Here is a 22,415-nt window from a genome sequence, read left to right as displayed (position 1 = left end):
GTGAATGATGATGGCAGGCAGTGAATGATGGTGGCAGGCGGTGAATGATGGTGACAGGCAGTGAATGATGGTGGCAGGCAGTGAATGATGGTGACAGGCAGTGGATGATGGTGGCCGGCAGTGAATGATGGTGGCAGTCAGTGAATGATGTGGCCGGTAGTGAATGATGGTGCAGTGAATGATGGTGGCAGGCAGTGAATGGTGGTGGTAGGCAGTTAACAATGCTGACAGGCAGTGAATGTTGATGGTGGCAGACAGTGAATGTTGATCGTGGCAGATAATAAATCATGGTGGCAGGCAGTGAATGGTGGTGGTGGACCGTGAATGTTGGTGGTGGTAGACAGTGAATGTTGATGGTGGCAGACAGTGATTGTTGGTGGCAAACAGTGAAGGCTGATGGTGGTAGGCAGTGAATGTTGGTGACAAGAATATCTAGGTAAATTGACAAGTGGTGTCAGATTTTAAACATTTTAAGCAGTGTATGTAACCCACATGGTGTTGCAGAGACATCTTCCCGCTGGGTCTACAAGAGTTCTCCCTCATCTGCACCTACCGGGCTCGTCGGCCCCCCCGCGGTCCCTGGGACATCATTAGGATCAATGACCTTGAGGACAGGCCGCAGTTTGCCGTTACTCTTAACCCCATCACCGAGAATGTTGAGTTCTCCATTCTGGCGTACGACGGAACACTTCAGACGTTAGAGTTTGACCAGGCAAAGGTTTGTGACATGCTATATAATACTGTAGTCCCACCACACTTTGTTTTTCACTTTTTATCACGAGCATCTTAAGTGAAACAAAATAATTTGTTGCCTGAGTCTCACAAACTCATATTTCCAAACTGGTAAGTTAGTAATATATAAATTGGGTTATGGACGAAACAAGCTAGGATGACCAAAGGTGGTGACGAGTGTATGGGCAGATGCAGGTTGACGTCCACCGGTCTGTAAAGGAGAGCAAAAAGGTTACTCTTTCCGGTAGTCAGTCAATCATGTCTTGCATTATCAGAGCTAATGATGCAGCTAAATATTAAGGTGAACTTAAAAAGGCTAGGTGTTAATCTTAATAATAGGTAAAAACATTGTACAGGTAGTAAATGAGAACGACAAATATAGAGTTAATGGTCAGCTCCAGATTACTGCTGCTTTCCATTTCATGAATAAACACTTGCAAAGGATAGTCTGTGTCTCACATTGCTAACGTAATCCCTTACTTGAAAAACTAGAATACGATACAGAGGGGAAAGAAACCGCCTTGCTGATTATCTTCGAGTAACGAATTTTTTTTAAAGATAACGCTGGAACTCTGAGGCAGTGAGTACTACGTCCGTATTTTCCCGGACATGTCCTCCATTTAGGTCTCGAAATCTTCATCCGGAAGAATTTTAAATTCTTCAAAAGTCCGGAATTTCAGCATCCATCATTTTCTCCACGGAAAAAACATGAAACTGTAATGACGGAGAGAGAAGGTGGAAACCGTAGAGATCTCGTTCAGTTTTCGTCAGCTGATAAGTCACTTGTACGCCTGTACGGTGTTGTCAACTTAGCTGTCAAATATTTGATTGATAAGGGGTAGAAGTTGATGAAGTGCTTTGACCAAGTTAGTAACCTGAAGCAGTTTGTGGAAGATTACAAGAGTGATGAAGAATTTAGTAATCTGCCAACACAAAAAGTGGACCAGATACTTTGAAAAATCAAAACACTGAATGCCACTCAGAATTGCTAAGAATTGCACAATTCTTCCTTGCTATATCATCTCACAATGCAAATGTAGAAAGAGTTTTTCACTGATGCAAAGTCAATGGACACAGAAAGGAACAAATTGAATGATGAAACAATGAAAGGCATTCTGACAGTACAGTACAACTTCCGAAAACACCTTGCAGTGACTTCTATACTTTTTAAAACAATCAGCCAATACTGAAAAAGATCCGATCTACAGAAAAGTATGCATGGGTACATCAAGTCACACACACAGTGGGGGAAAGACTGCAGCAAGGGAATGAAAATGTTCAGCCTTAAGCAAAAGGTAATTTTTTTTTTTAAGATTTCTATACCATGTACTGTATGTTGTATAGTAGCCTGTGTGTGCCGGGCGGGGGGGATGTCTTCGGGAGCGTCCTCTTTTTTGAATGTTCAGATATGACAACCCTAAGTGAGTGACCACTGACGTACGACACTGAGGCAGTGACTGACCACTGATATATGACACTGAGGTAGTGAGTGACAACTGATGTATGACACTGAGACACTGACTGACCACTGATATATGACACTAAGGCAGTGAGTGACCACTGATGAATGACAATGAGGCAGTGAGTCACCACTGACAAACGATACTGAGGCAGTAAGTGACCACAGATGTATGACGCTGAGGCAGTTAGAGACCACTGATGAATGACAATGAGGCAGTGAGTCACCACTGACAAACGATACTGAGGCAGTAAGTGACCACTGATGTATGACACTGAGGCAGTTAGGACCACTGATGAATGACAATGGGCAGTGGTCACCATGACAAACGATACTGAGCAAGTGACCACTGATGTATGACGCTGAGGCGTTAGAGACCACTGATGAATGACAATGAGGCGTGAGTCACCTGACAAACGATACTGAGGCGTAAGTGACCACTGATGTATGACACTGAGGCAGTTAGAGACCACTGATGAATGACAATGAGGCAGTGAGTCACCACTGACAAACGATACTGAGGCAGTAAGTGACCACTGATGTATGACGCTGAGGCAGTTAGAGACCACTGATGAATGACAATGAGGCAGTGAGTCACCACTGACAAACGATACTGAGGCAGTAAGTGACCACTGATGTATGACACTGAGGCAGTTAGAGACCACTGATGAATGACAATGAGGCAGTGAGTCACCACTGACAAACGATACTGAGGCAGTAAGTGACCACAGATGTATGACGCTGAGGCAGTGAGTCACCAATGACGTACGACACTGAGGCAGTGAGTGACCACTTATGTATGACACTGAGGCAGTTAGGACCACTGATGAATGACAATGAGGCAGTGAGTCACCACGACAAACGATACTGAGGCAGTAAGTGACCACTGATGTATGACACTGAGGCAGTTAGAACCACTGATGAATGACAATGAGGCAGTGAGTCACCACTGACAAACGATACTGAGGCAGAGTGACCACTGAGTATGACACTGAGGCAGAGACCACGATGAAATGAGGCAGTGAGTCACCAATGACGTACGACACTGAGGCAGTGAGTGACCACTTATGTATGACACTGAGGCAGTGAGTCACCAATGACGTACGACACTGAGGCAGATTAGTAACCACTGATGTATGACAATGAGGCAGTGAGTGACCACTGATGTATGACATATGCGTATGTTATTCAAGAGAATAGCATGTAATTATAGAAGAAAAAGGTAAAGTTATGACTTATGTGTCATAACTTCATATATTTAAATGTGGAAAATGAATGAAAACTTAGGCTGGCGAATATAATATTTTTACTGTCAACTTCATGACTATCATTATTTCCTCATTCGATAGCTAAATTATAAAGACTAGATTAAAAACTATGTTCACTGATATTATGAAAGCTGAAGTAATGAAGGCTAAAATAAAGCACTAAAATCAATGAAGAATTGTTCAACAACATCACTGGTACGAAGCTGGTTAGTAACGTTATGAGAAGTAGTCAATCACTATATTGTTGTCTGACCTCAAGTTTGCTGGATTCTGGACTTAATTGTCTTAAGATCATAAACCAACCATCACTGACTTCTTAAAATGGTTATCATAAAACAAAGTGAATACCACCTATTGAATGAAACAAGAATTATGTTTGGTCAGTAAATGTTAAATCACCCCAACAGTGATGTCTATACTAAACGGTCTTAAAATAAAAATACACTGACTAGGACGTCTTAAAATGGTGATTCTTATTCAACCTTAGTTTCCCGTATTGCATGAAGCGAGGTTTTTATTTGGTCATCAATAATTGTTGTCTGATCTCAACAATGGCGACGACAATGGGTCGCTCCGCCGCCCCACCCAAACCCAGCGTCGATGACTCATAAGACTAGACATTCCTTCCTTTCTAAGGCTAGTTCCTGCAGTCCAAGAGCTGAAACCTTTTAGTCATTGACTGTTAATATAACCCCCATCCCCAGAGGACGTACTATAAGGTTTAAGTGAACGGCTGTAGTGGCCGACACTTCCCTCTCTCCGGTACTGTTGTCCTACTACTTCCTACTTTGCTGTCACTCGGAATCGAGTATGACGATCATCCAGCTATAATACAATGATATGAGTTATTAGGGATGTCACCTTCATTAGTGAGTTTTGGGGTGACTAAAGAGGCCGATACGGGACCGACATGTCACAGAGGTTGCACATGTGGAGGGCTACAGCTAGTGCGGGAGGGGCGACGGTAGTGTCTTTCCGACGTTGGTGCTTGTCTGCCTCGGTTTCCAGTCGGGCTAACTCAAAAGTATTGACACCTTCTTGTCTGGTGCTCTTCCAAGGGTTACAATGTGAAGTAATTGTCTCCCAGGTGAGGGGGGGTCGATTTGGTACTGTTTTAGGTTTGTTTTAAGACTATTCTCATACCTTTTCAGTTGTCCGCCAGGTGACTGTAAAGTAGCTGCTTTAGCAGTCTACTGTCGTCCATGCTGGTAACAGAACCAGCCCAGCGTAGTTGCTCATTTATAATGGTAGCCTCGATGTTCCTACAGTTGGTGTCAGCAAGAATACTGGCATTTGTTCTCTTGTCTTCCCAGCGAACTCGGAGAATGGAACGTAGACTACGTTGGTGAAACTTTTCAAGTGCTTTGAGGTGCCTCCTGTATGTGACCCATGTCTCGCTGCCATATATCAGGGTGTGGAGGACCACTGCTCGATATATATGTAACTTTGTAGATAATTTCAACTCCCTACAGCTGAAGACACGCTTTTGGAGTCTGCCAAAGGCTTGAGATGCACATCTGAACCGATGCTGAATCTCTTCATCGATGTCCGCGTTGGTGTACAGGTGGGAGCCGAGATACCGAAAGTGGGTAACATTAGAGAGGGTAGTACCGTTAAACTGGACGGATGGTGGAGATGTGTCTGAACCAGGGGCAGACTGAAAGAGAATCTGAGTCTTACGTACATCCACCTCAAGGTCGAAGTGTGCATATGCATCTGCGTAGGTGTTCAGGATTTTCTGTAGGTCGCGATCAGTGTGAGCGACAAGGGTGAGGTCGTCTGCCTGGAGTCGTCTTATATTGAAAAGCACCCCCTTCACCCAGTACTCTATGTCCACCCCACCAGCAAAATTGGCACTGGCACTAGTAAGGAAGGCAGCCAAGAAAATGGAAATGAGAGTTGGTGCCAGTACACACCCTTGTTTAATCCCACTTGGATGGGGAAGAACTCAGACTGGGCTGTGTAGGACGGTGCCGTTCATTGCCATCATGGAGTTGCCTCACAATGGCGATGAATTTTGTGGCAGCCAAAACGGCGGAGGGTCCACCAGAGGGCTTCCCTGTTCACCGAGTTGAAGACCTTGCTTAGGTCGATGAAAGCCATGTACAGGTCACGACGCTTTTTTCTACACTTTTCCTGTATCTGGCAGGCAGCAAAAATCATGTCAGTGGTGCCACATGATGGTCTAAAGCCACATTGAGATTCTGGGAGGAAGTTTTTGGCCTCAGGAAGAAGTCTGTTTAGGAGGACTCGGGCGATAATCTTGACAGCTATGGACAGCAGAAAGATCCGCGGTAGTTGCCACAGTTTGACCGGTCTCCCTTGTTCTTATAAATATTGATGATAGAGGCATCTTTAAGAGCTTGGGGGATTTCTCCTTTCCATATATTCTCCAGGAGAGTGGACACAGCTGGTAAGCAGAGATCCTCCACAGACGAGAATGACAAGAATAATCCCGAGTATTAGGAACTTCGAGTACAGAGACAGGATAAAGCATCTTAATTTGTACTTCCTCCAGAGTTGTAGAGTGTGGGGCGATATGACAGAGGGGTATAAATGGAAGTCAGGGCTAAACAAAGGGGACATAACAAAGGTACTCAAACTATCCAACCAGGAGCGAACTCTTAACAATAGTTTTAAATTAGACAAATTTAGATTTGGGCGCAAAATAGGTAAACATTGGTTTGGAAATAGAGTCGTGGATGAATGGAACAAGTTGCCTAACATCATTATTGACTCGAATACGATGGATAGCTTCAAATATAGGTTGAATGGATATATGAGCAATAGGGAGTGGGTGTAAATGCGACTGCCCAGTATGGACTAATAGGCCCGCTGCAGTTTCCTCCATTCTTATGTTCTTATGTTCTTATGTTCTTATTTATACATTTCGGCTGGGATTCCATGAGGTCCTGAGGCTTTGTTATTTTCCATCTGTTTGATGACAGTAGCTACCTCATCCAGGGATGGAGGATAGCTGAGGTTGGTCAGCTCTGGATGCTGTAGTAATGCTCTTTCCAGCACTGAAGGATGCCTTCATCGTTTTTAATTAGGGAGTTACCTTCGGATGAGCGGAGGGGGGATGTGCTCATAAAATATTTTAGTGGAATTGAAACATTTGTGCATCTTGTGCTGATCTGTAAATTTTTGTGGTTCACAGGCTTTTTTTTAAAACCAGTCGTTCTTTAGATTGTGAAGTTCATGCTGGGCCGCCACTTTCTTCTTGTGAAAGGTATCATCGCTTATCATCGACGAGTACATTGATTTTCGGGTCATTTTCATCAAACCAGTCCTGGTTTATTCTTTCGACTTTGGCAGAGGGTCTTTCTGCAGGTTTTTGTCATGACAGTGTCGAGAATATCCCATTCTGCACTGGGATTTGGGTTGTTTGTTGTAGGGTTGTTTATCAGCCCATGTTCGAGCTGCTCTCTGAAAGCATGTGCTACTGCTATATCCTCCAGACGTTTAGTGTTAAGACCTCTTCTGGAGGCTTGCTGCCTTCGCCGTTTTGAGGCGGCGTGAATTGATAGCGTGGCTCTGATGAGCAGATGATCAATGTCGCAGTGGTCTGAGCCACGCATGGCTCGGGTGATGAGGACATCTCGGCTATCTTTTTCTGACAATGATGTAGTCAATGAGATGCCAATGTTTGGATCCTGGGTGTTGCCACGAACCCTTGAACTTGTCGGCCTGCCTAAACAAGGTATTGGTGATAGTGAGGTTGTGTGCATCGCATTTGCTTAGGAGGATTAGGCCGGTGGGATTACACCTGCCTGGTCCCTTTCTCCCTATGGTTCCCTGCCAAATGTCAGCATCTCTGTCAACTCTGGCATTTAAGTCACCAAGGAGCACAACCTTATCTTCTCTGGGGATAGAGGTTAGCACTCTGTCGATGTCGGCGTAAAAGGCCTTCTATATCATCCTCTGCATCCAGTGCTTGGGCGAATGCACTGATGAAAAAGACATGACGTGAGTGATTCATTGGGACTCGGAGAGTCATGAGGCGTGTCGAGGGCCACGACGAAAGTTTCCCCATAATCCCTAAGAGAGGATGACCAAAGATGGGTGCAGTGGCAGATCACCAGTAGCTCTCGCCTGGCTACATACTGGTGATCCGACAAAGAAAAATGACTTTCAAGGTGACGGAGAAAATGGGAGTTCAAGATAGTTTCGAAAATCTTAGAGAGGAATGAAGTTAGGGCAATGGGGCGATAGTTAGAGGGACTAGAATGGTCACTCTTCTTCGGCATGCTTCTAAGAAAAGGAAAGTTTGGGTTTTGAGGCAGAAGCGAAAGAGTCGAGTAAGCCCCAGGGCCAGAGCTTCAGCACACTCCCTCAGAACACGAGGGGGATATTCCATCCGGTCCATGCGCCTTACTCACATCCAACCTGGATAACACACCGGCAACCCTGCGAGTGGAGATTATAGGAAAGTGCATAGATTCAGTAGGAGGAGCTGGGGTACGAGTGATAGAGTGAGAATCGTCTAAGGTGGAATTAGAGGAGAATAAGGTGCCAAAGAGGTTGGCTTTGGGGAGAATTGGCTATAGAGTTATCAGGTCGGAAGAGAGAAGGAAAAGAAGGAGTGCAGAAGTTGTTACAGATGTTTTTGGTTAAGGACCAGAAGGATTTACTAGAGGATGAATTAGTCAGGACAGCGGCCTTTCTTTTTTTTAAATTCCGTTTGGCCCTACGAAGAATAGCCTTACAATGATTCCTAGAAGTAATGAAAGAGGTGTGGGTAATAGGAGAAGGAGATAGTTTCATAGCTCGATATGCCCTATCTCTCACCCTGCAAGGAAGAGAGCAGGAGCGATCAAACGATGATTGTAATGTGAAAGTCTTAGTAGAAGATGGGATAAATGCATTCATGCCACCCTATATAACCTGCAATGCTGTCAGCACATACTGTACAGAGGCGTCCCGAGTGGAAAAGCAACATTCATCCCAAAGAAAGTCCGTGAAGAATTCACGCAAGGATTGCCAGCTTGCCCTCCGATCGTGCCATTGTTGACGTTTAGTGGGGTGGGGAGGCGGTCGTACCCAGTTTGATTTAATAGAAATAAGATTGTGATCAGAAGACCCTAAGGGGGCAGAAATTGAGTACGAATAGTGTGAGGGGTTAGAAGTAAAACAAAGATCAAGAATGTTAGCAAGTTGATCGTGTCGATCAGGAACGCGTGTAGGGTGTTTGATTATTTGTACCAAATCATTAAGCTCCACCTGGGTCGTCCCTTGCAGAGCAACTCTCTGTGATGTACATTGAAATCCCCTAGGCTGCTTTGGACAGTTGAAGTTCGGAATGTAGTAAGAGGTCGGGGGAAGAGGTTAATAGATGGTGCTCCACAGAAGGAAAAATTGGATCTCAGGCCGCGAATGTTGGAAAAATGAAGTGTGAAAAGAGCCGATCCCCCAGCAACCGCGGTGGCGTCAGTTGAGGCCCCATTAACTTGATTAGATCAGGTCGGCCCTGGGGTCCACAACCTTCCAGACCAGTGGGACCCATCTGAGAAGGCCCCGCTTCAATATTAATATCAGCTGAAATAGGAGAATAAAATAGAATGAATAAAACAGATCAAAAGTGAGTACGGTTATATTTGTTGTGTTGTCAATAGTATGAAAGACAATTGAGACCCTGCAATTGTGTGTAAATGAGGCAGAAAGATAGTAACCGATACTTTCTTCCCTCCATAACTGTTGCCTATCACTCACTGGCCAACCAAACTTCCCTCCCTCCATAACTGTTGCGCAATCACTAGTAACCGACACTTTCCTCCTCCATAACTGTTGTCTATCACTCGTAACCTGCGGCAGTTCCCTCCCTCCATAACTGTTGCCCTATAGCAAGCGTAGGCTTGCTTCCTCCCCTCCATAACTGTTTGCCAATCACTAGTAACCGACACTATCCTCCCTCCATAAACGTTGCCTATCCTTGTAACCGACCTTTCCTCCTCCATAAATGTTGTCTATCACTCGTAACCGACACTTCCCTCCCTCCTTAACTGTTTGCCTATCACTCGTAACCGGCTTCCTCCTCCATAACTGTTGCCAATCACTTGTAACCGACACTTTGCTGCCTCCCTCCTGCTGTTGCCCTATCACTCGTAACCGACACTTCCCTGCCTCCACCAACTGTTGTCTATCACTCGTAACCGGCTTACTTCCCTCCTCCATAACTGTTGCCTATCACTCGCCAACCGCCAGTTTCACTCCTCCATAACTGTGTGCCCCTATCACTCTTAACCGACACTTTCCTCCCTCCATAACTCTTTGTCTCCAGTCGTAACCGACACTTCCCCTCCCTCCACCAACTGTTGCCTATCACTAATGGCTCGGCTTTCGCTTCCTCCATAACTTTTGTCTATCCTCAGAAACCGATACTTTCCTCCCTCCATAACTCTTGTCTATCACTAGTAACCGACACTTTCCTCCCTCCATAACTGTTGCCTATCACTCGTAACCTTCCCTTCCTCCATAACTTTTGTCTACTCATAAAGCAGCACTTTCCTCCCTCCCTTAACTGTTTGTAACCAACACTTTCTTCCCTTTCATAACTGTTGTCTATCACTTAAACCGACACTTTCCTCCTCCATGACAGTTACCAATCACTAGTAACCGACACTTTCCTCCCTCCATAACGCATATCACTTAAACCGACCTTCCTCCCTCCGCAACTGTTGCTACTTACTTTCACTCCCTCCCATAACTGTTCCCCAATCACTTGTAACCGACACTTCCTCCTCCATAACTGTTGTCACTCACTATTAACCGATAACCGACACTTTCTCCCTCCATAACTTTGTCTATCACTAGAAACCGACACTTCCCTCCTCCATAACTCTTGTCTATCACTAGTAACCGACACCTCTCCTCTCCAACTGTTGTCTATCACTAGTAACCGACATTTCCTCCCTCCATAAACTGTTGCCTATCACTAGTAACCGACACTTCCTCCCTCCATAACTGTTCTATCACTAGTAACCGACATTTCTCCATAACTGTTGTCTATCAGAACCGACACTTTCCTCCATAATTTTCATAACACACTCCCTCCATAACTGTTGCTCATCACTAGTAACACATTCCTCCCTCCATAACTGTTGTCTATCACTAGTAACCGACATTTCTTCCCTCCATAATAACCTGTTTATTTATTGAACTGACATTTTCTCCTCCATAACTGTTGTTCATCACTAGTAACGACACTTTCCTCCCTCCATAACTTTTTGCTATCACCTAAAACCAACATTCCTCCCTCCATAATGTTGTCTATCACTAGTAACCGACACTTTTCCCTCCATAACTGTTGCTCATCACTAGTAACCGACACTTCCCTCCTCCATAACTGTTGTCATCACTAGTAACTGACACTTCCCTCCCTCCATAACTGTTGCCTATCACTAGTAACCGACACTTTTCTCTCCATAACTTTTGTCTACCACTTAAAACCAACACTTCTCCTCCATAACTGTTGCCTATCACTAGTAACCGACACTTCTCCCTCCATAACTGTTGCCTATCACTAGTCTCAGACACTTCTCCCTCCATAACTGTTGTCTACCACTAAAACCAACACTTCTTTCTCCTCCATAAATCGTTGTCCATCACTTGTAACCGACACTTTCCTCCCTCCATAACTGTTGCCCTATCACTAGTAACCGACACTTTCCTCCCTCCCCTATGTTGCCTATCACTAGTAACCGACACTTCCCCTCCATAACTGTTGTCTATCACTAAAGACACTTCCCTCCCTCCACTGTATTGTCTATCACCTGTGCATTTCCTCCTCCTCTGTTGTCTATCACTAGTAACCCACTTTCTCCTCACCTCTTTCTCTCTCCTTACCCTTTTGTCTACCACTTAAAACCAACACTTTCCTCCCTCCATAACTGTCTATCACTCTTAACCAACACTTTCCTCCCTCCACCTTTCTCACTAGTAACCGACACTTTCCTCCCTCCAAACTTATTTGCCTATCACTAGTAACCGACCTTCCCTCCCCCACCACTATTTCTATCACTAGTAACCGCACTTCCCTCCCTCCCTACTGTTGCCTATCACTAGTAACCGACTTCTCCTCCTTCCCTTTTGTCTACCATAAAACCAACACTTTCCTCCCTAATCTGTTGTCTATCACTTGTAACCGACACTTTCCTCCCTCCTGCATTGTTGCCTATCACTAAGTCGACACTTTCCTCCCTCCATAACTGTTGCCTATCACTAGTAACCGACCTTCACTCCTCCATAACCGTTGTCTATCACTAATGACTTTTCCTCCCTCCATAACTGTTGCCTATCACTAAAACCGACACTTTCCTCCTCCATAACTGTTGCCTATCACTAGTAACCGACACTTCCCCTCCTCCACTTCTGTTGCCTATCATAATGGCAAACACTTCCCTCCCTCCATAACTGTTGCCTATCACTAGTAACCGACTTTCCCTCCTTCCATAACGTCTACCACTTAAACCAACACTTTCCTCCCTCCATAACCGTTGTCTATCACTTGTAACCGACACTTTCCTCCCTCCATAACTGTTGCCTATCACTAGTAACCGACACTTTCCTCCCTCCATAACTGTTGCCTATCACTAGTAACCGACACTTCCCTCCCTCCATAACTGTTTGCCTATCACTAGTAACCATCTTTCCTCCTCATAACTGTTGTCTATCACTTGTAACCGACACTTTCTTCTCTCCATAACCGTTGTCTATCACTTGTAACCGACACTTTCCTCCCTCCATAACTGTTGCCTATCACTAGTAACCGACACTTCTCTCCCTCCACCAGCATTTTATGTTTCCTTCCCTCCCTCCATAACTGTTGCCTATCACTAGTAACCGAAACTTTCCTCCTCCACCTTTGTCCTTAAAACCTTTTCCTCCCTCCATAACCGTTGTCTCTCACCACTTCTGACCTTTCCTCCCTCCACAACTGTTGCCTATCACTAGTAACGACTTTCCTCCCTCCATAACTGTTGCCTATCACTAGTAACCGACACTTCCCTCCTTCCTTTGCCTATCACTAGTAACCGCACTTCCTCCTCCATAACTGTTGTCTATCACTAGTAACCGACACTTTCCCTCCTCCATAACGTTGTCTATCACTTGTAACCGACACTTTCCTCCCTCCATAACTTTTGCCTATCACTAGTAACCGACACTTTTCTCCCTCCATAACTGTTGCCTATCACTAGTAACCGACACTTTCCTCCCTCCATAACATTTGTCTATCACTTGTAACAAACACTTTCTTCTCTCCATAACTGTTGTCTATCACTAGTAACCGACACTTTCCTCTCTCCATAACTTTGTCTATCACTTAAAACCAACCTTTCCTCCCTCCATAACCGTTGTCTATCACTTGTAACGACACTCTCCCCCTCCCTACTCTTGCCTATCACTAGTAACCGACACTTTCCTCCCTCCACCTTGTTGTCTGTCACTAGTAACCCGCACACTTCTCCTCCATAACTGTTGTCTATCACTAGTAACCGACACTTCCCTCCCTCCATAACTGTTGCCTATCACTAGTAACCGACACTTTCCTCCCCTCCATAACTGTTGCCTATCACTAGTAACCGACACTTTCCTCCTCCATAACTTTTGTCTACCACTTAAAACCAACACTTTCCTCCTCCATAACCGTTGTCTATCACTTGTAACCGACACTTTCCTCCCTCCATAACTGTTGCTTATCACTAGTAACCGACCTTTCCTCCTCCATAACTGTTGCCTATCACTAGTAACCGACACTTCCCTCCCTCCATAACTGTTGCCTATCACTAGTAACCGACACTTTCCTCCTCCATAACTGTTGTCTATCCCCTTAACCGACACTTTCTTCTCCATAACCGTTGTCTATCACTTGTAACCGACACTTTCCTCCCTCCATAACTGTTGCCTATCACTAGTAACCGACACTTTCCTCCCTCCATAACTGTTGCCTATCACTAGTAACCGACACTTTTCTCCCTCCATACCTGTTGCCCCTATCACTAGTAACCGACACTTCCCTCCCCTCCATACTTCTTGCCCTCTCACCTAGTAACCGACACTTTCCTCCTCCATAACTGTTGCCTATCACACTAGTAACCGACACCCCCTCCCCTCCCTGCTGTTACTATCACTGTTAACCGCTTCCCTCCATAACTGTTGCCTATCACTAGTAACCGACACTTTCCTCCTTCCATAATTTTTGTCTACCACTTAAAACCAACACTTTCCTCCCTCCATAACCGTTGTCTATCACTTGTAACCGACACTTTCCTCCCTCCATAACTGTTGCTTATCACTAGTAACTGACACTTTCCTCCCTCCATAACTGTTGCCTATCACTGGTAACCGACCTTCCCTCCCTCCATAACTGTTGCCCTATCACCTGGCTAACCGACACTTTCCTCCCTCCACCAACTGTTGTCTATCACTTGTAACCGACACTTTCTTCTCTCCATAACCGTTGTCTATCACTTGTAACCGACACTTTCCTCCCTCCATAACTGTTGCCTATCACTAGTAACCGACACTTTTCTCCCTCCATAACTGTTGCCTATCGCTAGTAACCGACACTTCCCTCCCTCCATAACTGTTGCTTATCACTAGTAACCGAAACTTTCCTCCCTCCATAACTTTTGTCTACCACTTAAAACCAACACTTTCCTCCCTCCATAACCGTTGTCTATCACTTGTAACCGACACTTTCCTCCCTCCACAACTGTTGCCTATCACTAGTAACCGACACTTTCCTCCCTCCATAACTGTTGCCTATCACTAGTAACCGACACTTCCCTCCTTCCATAACTGTTGCCTATCACTAGTAACCGACACTTCCCTCCCTCCATAACTGTTGTCTATCACTAGTAACCGACACTTCCCTCCCTCCATAACTGTTGTCTATCACTTGTAATAACACTTTCTCCCCTCCATAACCGTTGTCTATCGCATAACCGACTTACTTTCCTCCCTCCACAACTGAGTACTATCACTAGTAACCAGCACTTTCACTCCACCTCCATAACTGTTGCCTATCACTAATAACCGACACTTCCCTCCGTCCATAACTATTTGTCTATCACTAGTAACCGACACTTCCCTCCATAACCGTTGTCTATCACTAGGAACCGACACTTCCCCCCCTCCATAACTGTAGTCTATCACTAGTAACCGACACTTTCCTCCCTCCATAACTGTTGCCTATCACTAGTAACCGAAACTTTACCTCCCTCCATTATTGTTGCCTATCACTAGTAACCGACACTTCCCTCCCTCCATAACTTTTGTCTACCACTTAAAACCAACACTTCCCTCCCTCCATAACCGTTGTCTATCACTTGTAACCGACACTTTCTCTCCCTCCATAACATTGCTGCTTATCACTAGTAACCGACACTTCTCTCCCTCCATAACTGTTGCCTATCATTAACCATACTTCCTCCATAACTTCTTGCATCACTAGTAACCGACAATTTCTCTCCTCCATAACTTGTTGTCCATCACTGTAACCGACACTTTCTTCTCTCCATAACTGCTGTCATCACTGTATTGTATAGTAACCATCTTCTTACATATCTTATCTCAGTAAAACCACGACTGCTTCATTTCATTCTATAACACAAACACCTATATTTTTATCTTACTCACACTGCCCTACTTCCTTCCTCCATACACTTGCATATTTAGCTTCCATACTTAAATACCTGTGGATATGGTCATAACATTGCCACACATCTATGTCTATAAATATAATGGACATACATAATAATACATAATACTAATCCACATAATATACATACAACCGACACTTTCTCCTCCATAACTGTTGCTTATCACTAGTAACCGACACTTTTCTCCCTCCATAACTGTTGCTTATCACTAGTAACCGACACTTCTCCTCCATAACTGTTGCTTACTAGTAACCGACACTTTCCTCCTCCATAACTTTTGTCTATCACTTAAAACACACTTTCCTCCCTCCATAACCGTTGTTCATCACTTGTAACCGACACTTCTTCTCCCTCCACAACTGTTGCTTATCACTAGTAACCGACACTTTCCTCCCTCCATAACTGTTGCCTATCACTAGTAACCGACACTTTCCTCCCTCCATAACTGTTGCCTATCACTAGTGACTGACACTTCCCTCCCTCCATAACTGTTGCCTATCACTAGTAACCGACACTTCCCTCCCTCCATAACTGTTGTCTATCACTTATAACCGACACTTTCCTCCCTCCATAACTGTTGTCTATCACTTATAACCGACACTTTCCTCCCTCCATAACTGTTGCCTATCACTACTAAACGACACTTCCCTCCCTCCATAACTTTTTTCTATCACTTGTAACCGACACTTTCCTCCCTCAATAACTGTTTTCTATCACTTGTAACCGACACTTTCCTACCTCCATAACTGTTGCCTATCACTAGTAACCGACACTTTTCTCCCTCTATAACTGTCGTCTATCACGTGTAACCGACACTTCCCTCCCTCCACAACTGTTGTCTATCACTTGTAACCGACACTTTCCTCCCTCCATAACTGTTGTCTTTCACTACTAACCGACACTTTCCTCCCTCCATAACTGTTGTCTATCACTTGTAACCGACACTTTATTCCCTCCGTAACCGTTGTCTATCACTTGTAACCGACACTTCCCTCCCTCAATAACGGTTGCCTATAACTAGTAACTAGTAACCGACACTTCCCTCCCTCCATAACTGTTGCCTATCACTAGTAACCGACACTTTTCTCTCCCCGTCCTAGTAACCGACACTTTCCTCCCTCCATAACTGTTGCCTATCACTAGAAACCGACACTTTCCTCCCCCCATAACTGTTGTCTATCACTTGTAACCGACACTTTCCTCCCTCCATTACTCTTGCCTATCACTAGTAACCGACACTTCCCTCCCTCCAAAACTGTTGTCTATCACTTGTAACCGACACTTCCCTCCCTCCATAACTGTTGCCTTTCACTAGTAACCGACACTTTCCTCCCTCCATAACTGTTGTCTATCACTCGTAACCGATACTTTCCTCCCTCTAGTACTGATGTCTTAAAATATCAAACAAATTAGAGAATCAGTTAATTTTTCTCCACACTCCAGTTATTACAGCAACTATGTTTCTCCTTATTTAAACCTTTTATATAACATGCTCTAAATGTTTTTACGAGCCAAAACTTAGCCAAATGTGTGTGTGTGTGTAATCATTAGCTAATGTTACCCTCATACTGATGTGTCCAAAGTTAACTGGATGTTACCCTCATACTAGTTTGTCCACAATTAACTGGATGTTGCCTTCATACTGGTGTGTTCACAGTTAACTGGATGTTGTCTTCATACTGGTGTGTCCACAGTTAACTGGATGTTACTCTCAAACTACTGTGTCCACAGTTAACTGGATGTTACCCTCATACTGGTGTGCCCACAGTTAACTGGATGTTACCCTCTTACTGGTGTGTCCACAGTTAACTGGACGTTATCCTCACACTAGTGCGTCCGCAGTTGACTGGATGTTGCCTTCATTCTGGTGTGTCCACAGTTGACTGGATTTTTTTTCTGTTTTGGTGAATTTTGTTCAAGTTATTATCTCATTATAAGTTGTGTTATGTACTGAACCATACGCTTGTTCAAGTTTTTATCTCATTATAAGTTGTGTTATGTACTGAACCATACGCTTGTTCAAGTTATTATCTCATTATATATTGTGTTATGTACTGAACCATACGCTTGTTCAAGTTTTTATCTCATTATATGTTGTGTTGTGTACTGAACCATACGCTTGTTCAAGTTATTATCTCATTATATGTTGTGTTATGTACTGAACCATACGCTTGTTCAAGTTTTTATCTCATTATATGTTGTGTTGTGTACTGAACCATACGCTTGTTCAAGTTATTATCTCATTATATGTTGTGTTATGTACTGAACCATACACTTGCTCCCAATAAGCTGAATGTTTAATCAAACTAATGTTTTTGTCGTCCTGACAGAGTGCCTTCGACACAAACTGGCATAAGCTTCACTTCGGTGTGTTCCGAGATAGTGTGACGCTCTACCTTGACTGTGAAAATACGACGCAAGTACCACTTGACCCCTTTGGTCCCATAGACGTCAATGGTAATATCCATATTGCAAAGCTGCAAGATTCTTCTCGCACCGTTCCAGTAAGTTTAGAAGTCTTCTGCAACCTGTATGTGAGACAGATAACAGGTAAAGCCCATTTTATACTGTATTACACCACTGATGATGCTGACTTCATGTAAGTAACCACTTATTATTACAGAGATTACTTTAAAATGTAATCTATTGCAATATTCATTTAACGATATTTGTCAATAGAATTTTCATGAGCGTTTTTTTTCTGAACAGTAATTTTTTGTGCATTCTTAAAATATGCATTTTGATGTGTTTTTTTTATTTCAATCATTAATTTTTTCTTCTTCTGTTTTACTACTTAATTTATATGTTTTTTTAAGATTTTGTATATGGAGCATGTAACATTCAGCTCTTGTATTAATTTGCCAAACTTTGATTCTCTCAATATAACACAGTTAACAACACTAAACATTTCTCATATACTGGTATCTGTTGTTATCAACAGTAAACTTACGCTTCTCTCACATACTTGTATATCTGTTGTTATCAACAGTAAACTTACACTTATTTCATATACTTGTATATCTGTTGTTATCAACAGTAAACTTACACTGATTTCATATACTTGTATCTCTGTTGTTATCAACAGTAAACGTACGCTTCTCTCACATACTTGTATATCTGTTGTTATCAACAGTAAACTTACACTTATTTCATACATTTGTATATCTGTTGTTATCAACTGTAAACTTACACTAATTTCATATACTTGTATCTCTGTTGTTATCAACAGTAAACTTACACTTATTTCATATACTTGTATCTCTGTTGTTATCAACAGTAAACTTACACTTATTTCATATACTTGTATCTCTGTTGTTATCAACAGTAAACTTACACTTATTTCATATACTTGTATCTCTGTTGTTATCAACAGTAAACTTACACTAATTTCATACACTTGTATCTCTGTTGTTATCAACAGTAAACTTACACTAATTTCATATACTTGTATCTCTGTTGTTATCAACAGTAAACTTACACTAATTTCATATACTTGTATCTCTGTTGTTATCAACAGTAAACTTACACTAATTTCATATACTTGTATCTCTGTTGTTATCAACAGTAAACTTACACTTATTTCATATATTGTATCTCTGTTGTTATCAACAGTAAACTTACACTTATTTCATATCTCTGTTGTTATCAACAGTAAACTTACACTTATTTCATATACTTGTATCTCTGTTGTTATCAACTGTAAACTTATACTAATTTCATATACTTGTATGTCTGTTGTTATCAACAGTAAACTTACACTAATTTCATACACTTGTATCTCTGTTGTTATCAACTGTAAACTTACACTAATTTCATATACTTCTATCTCTGTTGTTATCAACAGTAAACTTACACTAATTTCATATACTTGTATCTCTGTTGTTATCAACAGTAAACTTACACTAATTTCATATACTTGTATCTCTGTTGTTATCAACAGTAAACTTACACTAATTTCATATACTTGTATCTCTGTTGTTATCAACAGTAAACTTACACTAATTTCATATACTTGTATCTCTGTTGTTATCAACAGTAAACTTACACTTATTTCATATACTTGTATCTATGTTGTTATCAACAGTAAACTTACACTTATTTCATATCCTTGTATCTCTGTTGTTATCAACAGTAAACTTACACTTATTTCATATACTTGTATCTATGTTGTTATCAACAGTAAACTTACACTAATTTCATATACTTGTATCTCTGTTGTTATCAACAGTAAACTTACACTAATTTCATATACTTGTATCTCTGTTGTTATCAACAGTAAACTTACACTTATTTCATATACTTGTATCTATGTTGTTATCAACAGTAAACTTACACTTATTTCATATCCTTGTATCTCTGTTGTTATCAACAGTAAACTTACACTTATTTCATATCCTTGTATGTCTGTTGTTATCAACAGTAAACTTACACTTATTTCATACACTTGTATCTCTGTTGTTATCAACAGTAAACTTACACTTATTTCATATACTTGTATCTCTGTTGTTATCAACAGTAAACTTACTTATTTCATATACTTGTATCTCTGTTGTTATCAACTGTAAACTTACACTAATTTCATATACTTGTATGTCTGTTGTTATCAACAGTAAACTTACACTAATTTCATATACTTGTATCTCTGTTGTTATCAACAGTAAACTTACACTTATTTCATATACTTGTATCTCTGTTGTTATCAACAGTAAACTTACACTTATTTCATATACTTGTATCTCTGTTGTTATCAACAGTAAACTTACACTTATTTCATATACTTGTATCTCTGTTGTTATCAACAGTAAACTTACACTAATTTCATATACTTGTATCTCTGTTGTTATCAACAGTAAACTTACACTTATTTCATATACTTGTATCTCTGTTGTTATCAACAGTAAACTTACACTTATTTCATATACTTGTATCTCTGTTGTTATCAACAGTAAACTTACACTAATTTCATATACTTGTATCTCTGTTGTTATCAACAGTAAACTTACACTTATTTCATATACTTGTATCTCTGTTGTTATCAACAGTAAACTTACACTTATTTCATATACTTGTATCTCTGTTGTTATCAACAGTAAACTTACACTTATTTCATATACTTGTATCTCTGTTGTTATCAACAGTAAACTTACACTTATTTCATATACTTGTACCCCTGCTGTAAACATACACCGGTGGTAGCATGTAGCGTGTAGACGTGCCGTACCTGGCTCTATAAAATAATATATTCGTCAGTGAATGACTCATAATATCACCATGGTTACCTTGGCGAAGAAACTACTCTTATTATTGGCGCCTACGTCGGAAATTGAGGGAAAATATCAACTTTATTAAATTGAATGAAACGCCTAACGGTTAAGTAACAGTTACCTTAGGTCACTAGTCAGTTGAAATAAGAGTGGAAGTAGAGAAATTAACCAGAGATACAGTGGTGACCGTGAGTTACCCACCATAGAAAACTGGGTAATTTAGTGAAAAAACACCAAGACAAACTCACAGAAATACCAGTATGTAAAATAAACAGGGAAATGGTGAATTAGAGAAAATTAGTAATCTGATAACAAGCTCATTACTGGTCACCGCGCTGCCACCAAGTCATCAAGTGGTGAATTTTTAGTGTACTACAATAATACTCACAGTGTTAGTTCGATCATGCAACATTATAGCGAAGCAGCAAAGTGTCCATTTCTAAGTGAATCTTGCAAACGGGGATACATATATGAAATTGACATGAAGATTCAAAATGAGTTAGTTATCAAATCTACCTGATTGTACATTCAAAATTCCAAGATGGTCGCCAAATGTGGAAGTCAGAATTTTCTTTTTGGCATAAAAATTATTGTGTTCATCAATTCAGGTGATTTCAGTGTTGATTTCCATGTTTTTGAGTATGCAAAATCTGAATTTTGTGTTGAAAACTCTGAAATGGATACCATTCAAAGGAAATATGCTTATAAAGAGTGAATTTCAATACACTACCAGGGCACACTGGCGACAAACACTGCTGTGAAACTCAGCATTGGGTTCAGTGTCAGCTAAGTACGAAACTCACAGTAAAGATTATATATATATATATATATATATATATATATATATATATATATATATATATATATATATATATATATATATATATATATATATATATATATATCTTGATAAAATCACACGGGAAAAGGGAAACAACATAGAACCTTAGCTTTCGTCTTTATTCAAGACATCTTCAGAGGCAACTGGATTACATGGACAGAGAGAGGCTTAAATATACAGGGTGACCTTATTAAACATGAGGTCAGGTCATAATGATGTTATCCACTAATCCCCACACCAACACCAACACACACGTAGAGGAGCTTAAGAGAAGGGGCGACGTGACTAGTCAGGTCAGGTCAAAAATAAGGGACCCACTAAATAACTATCCTACATCTAGATCAAAGGTTTTCAAAGCATTTTTAACCTTGGGCCACTGACAAATACATTTATGTAACATATTATCAGTTTTGAACTGACCATCACTAATGTTTATTGATTTTAATTCCCTAATCAAACTAGCTTCAACCAGAAGTCTTTATGTCACACAAGATGATTTGAATACTTCTAAGCTTTTTTCCCAAGCAATGGGATGATTATTATTCCCGTGTGATTTTATCGAGATTTATCTTATCCACGTTTTCATTGTAGATCTACATGAAATATGTGCCAGAGCCGGAGAGCCGAGCCAAGGATAATGGGGTTAAAGTTATTCGGATGGTGTACAGATCACACAAGACTTAAATGATACTGCATGAATGATCGGGATAAGTGGAGGGCAAACAATTGCTTGAACCTATTTGTATCCAATACAGGAAAGTACATCTGATACAGAGTGGTAAAAGGATAAACCCTCGGCTCTGTACCACAATGGCGATGAATATTGGTCCTAAAAGTAATCCTGAAAGGAAAACAAACTGGGCCAAGTGCTGTCTATGTCAAGATGATAAGAAGGAAAAATTAAAATCTTCAAAGACTAACCCTACTACAGCAAATTATCCAAGAATATTCCTCTTTTCAACTCAACCAATGCCCTTCCAATAAGGCTTGATATGGAAAGGCTAGATGATGGAAATGGTATTGCTGAGACATCGAGGAAAAATAAAGAAAAATATCATGAGAGCTGTAGAATTAGGTTTAACAACACATTGTCGCAAAGAGCCCCCAAAATAACAACTACCTCTGAAGTTGACAGTGATGAAGGTTGCAGAAGTAAGGTACCATGAAAGCCAAGAGACACAAAAACCA

General features: G+C 41.5%; 1 protein-coding gene across 1 annotated transcript in view; it reads left to right on the top strand.

The window, feature by feature from the left end:
* Window positions 1-493: 493 nt before the first annotated feature.
* LOC121867234 (collagen alpha-1(IX) chain-like) overlaps window positions 494-22,415 on the top strand; it is a gene marked incomplete at its 5' end in the record, with an annotated part of 213,025 nt that continues 191,103 nt past the window's right edge. Inside the window, 2 exons of the mRNA XM_042367086.1 lie at window positions 494-718; window positions 17,453-17,626. Coding sequence (XP_042223020.1) covers window positions 494-718; window positions 17,453-17,626 — 399 coding nt within the window. The remainder of the gene's footprint in view (window positions 719-17,452; window positions 17,627-22,415) is intronic.

The sequence above is a fragment of the Homarus americanus genome, unplaced genomic scaffold, assembly GCF_018991925.1.
Source record: "Homarus americanus isolate GMGI-L3 unplaced genomic scaffold, GMGI_Hamer_2.0 scaffold6317, whole genome shotgun sequence".
Classification (NCBI taxonomy): domain Eukaryota; kingdom Metazoa; phylum Arthropoda; class Malacostraca; order Decapoda; family Nephropidae; genus Homarus; species Homarus americanus.
Note: the sequence above shows the minus strand (reverse complement) of the source record. Positions and strands in the feature narration are given on the sequence as shown.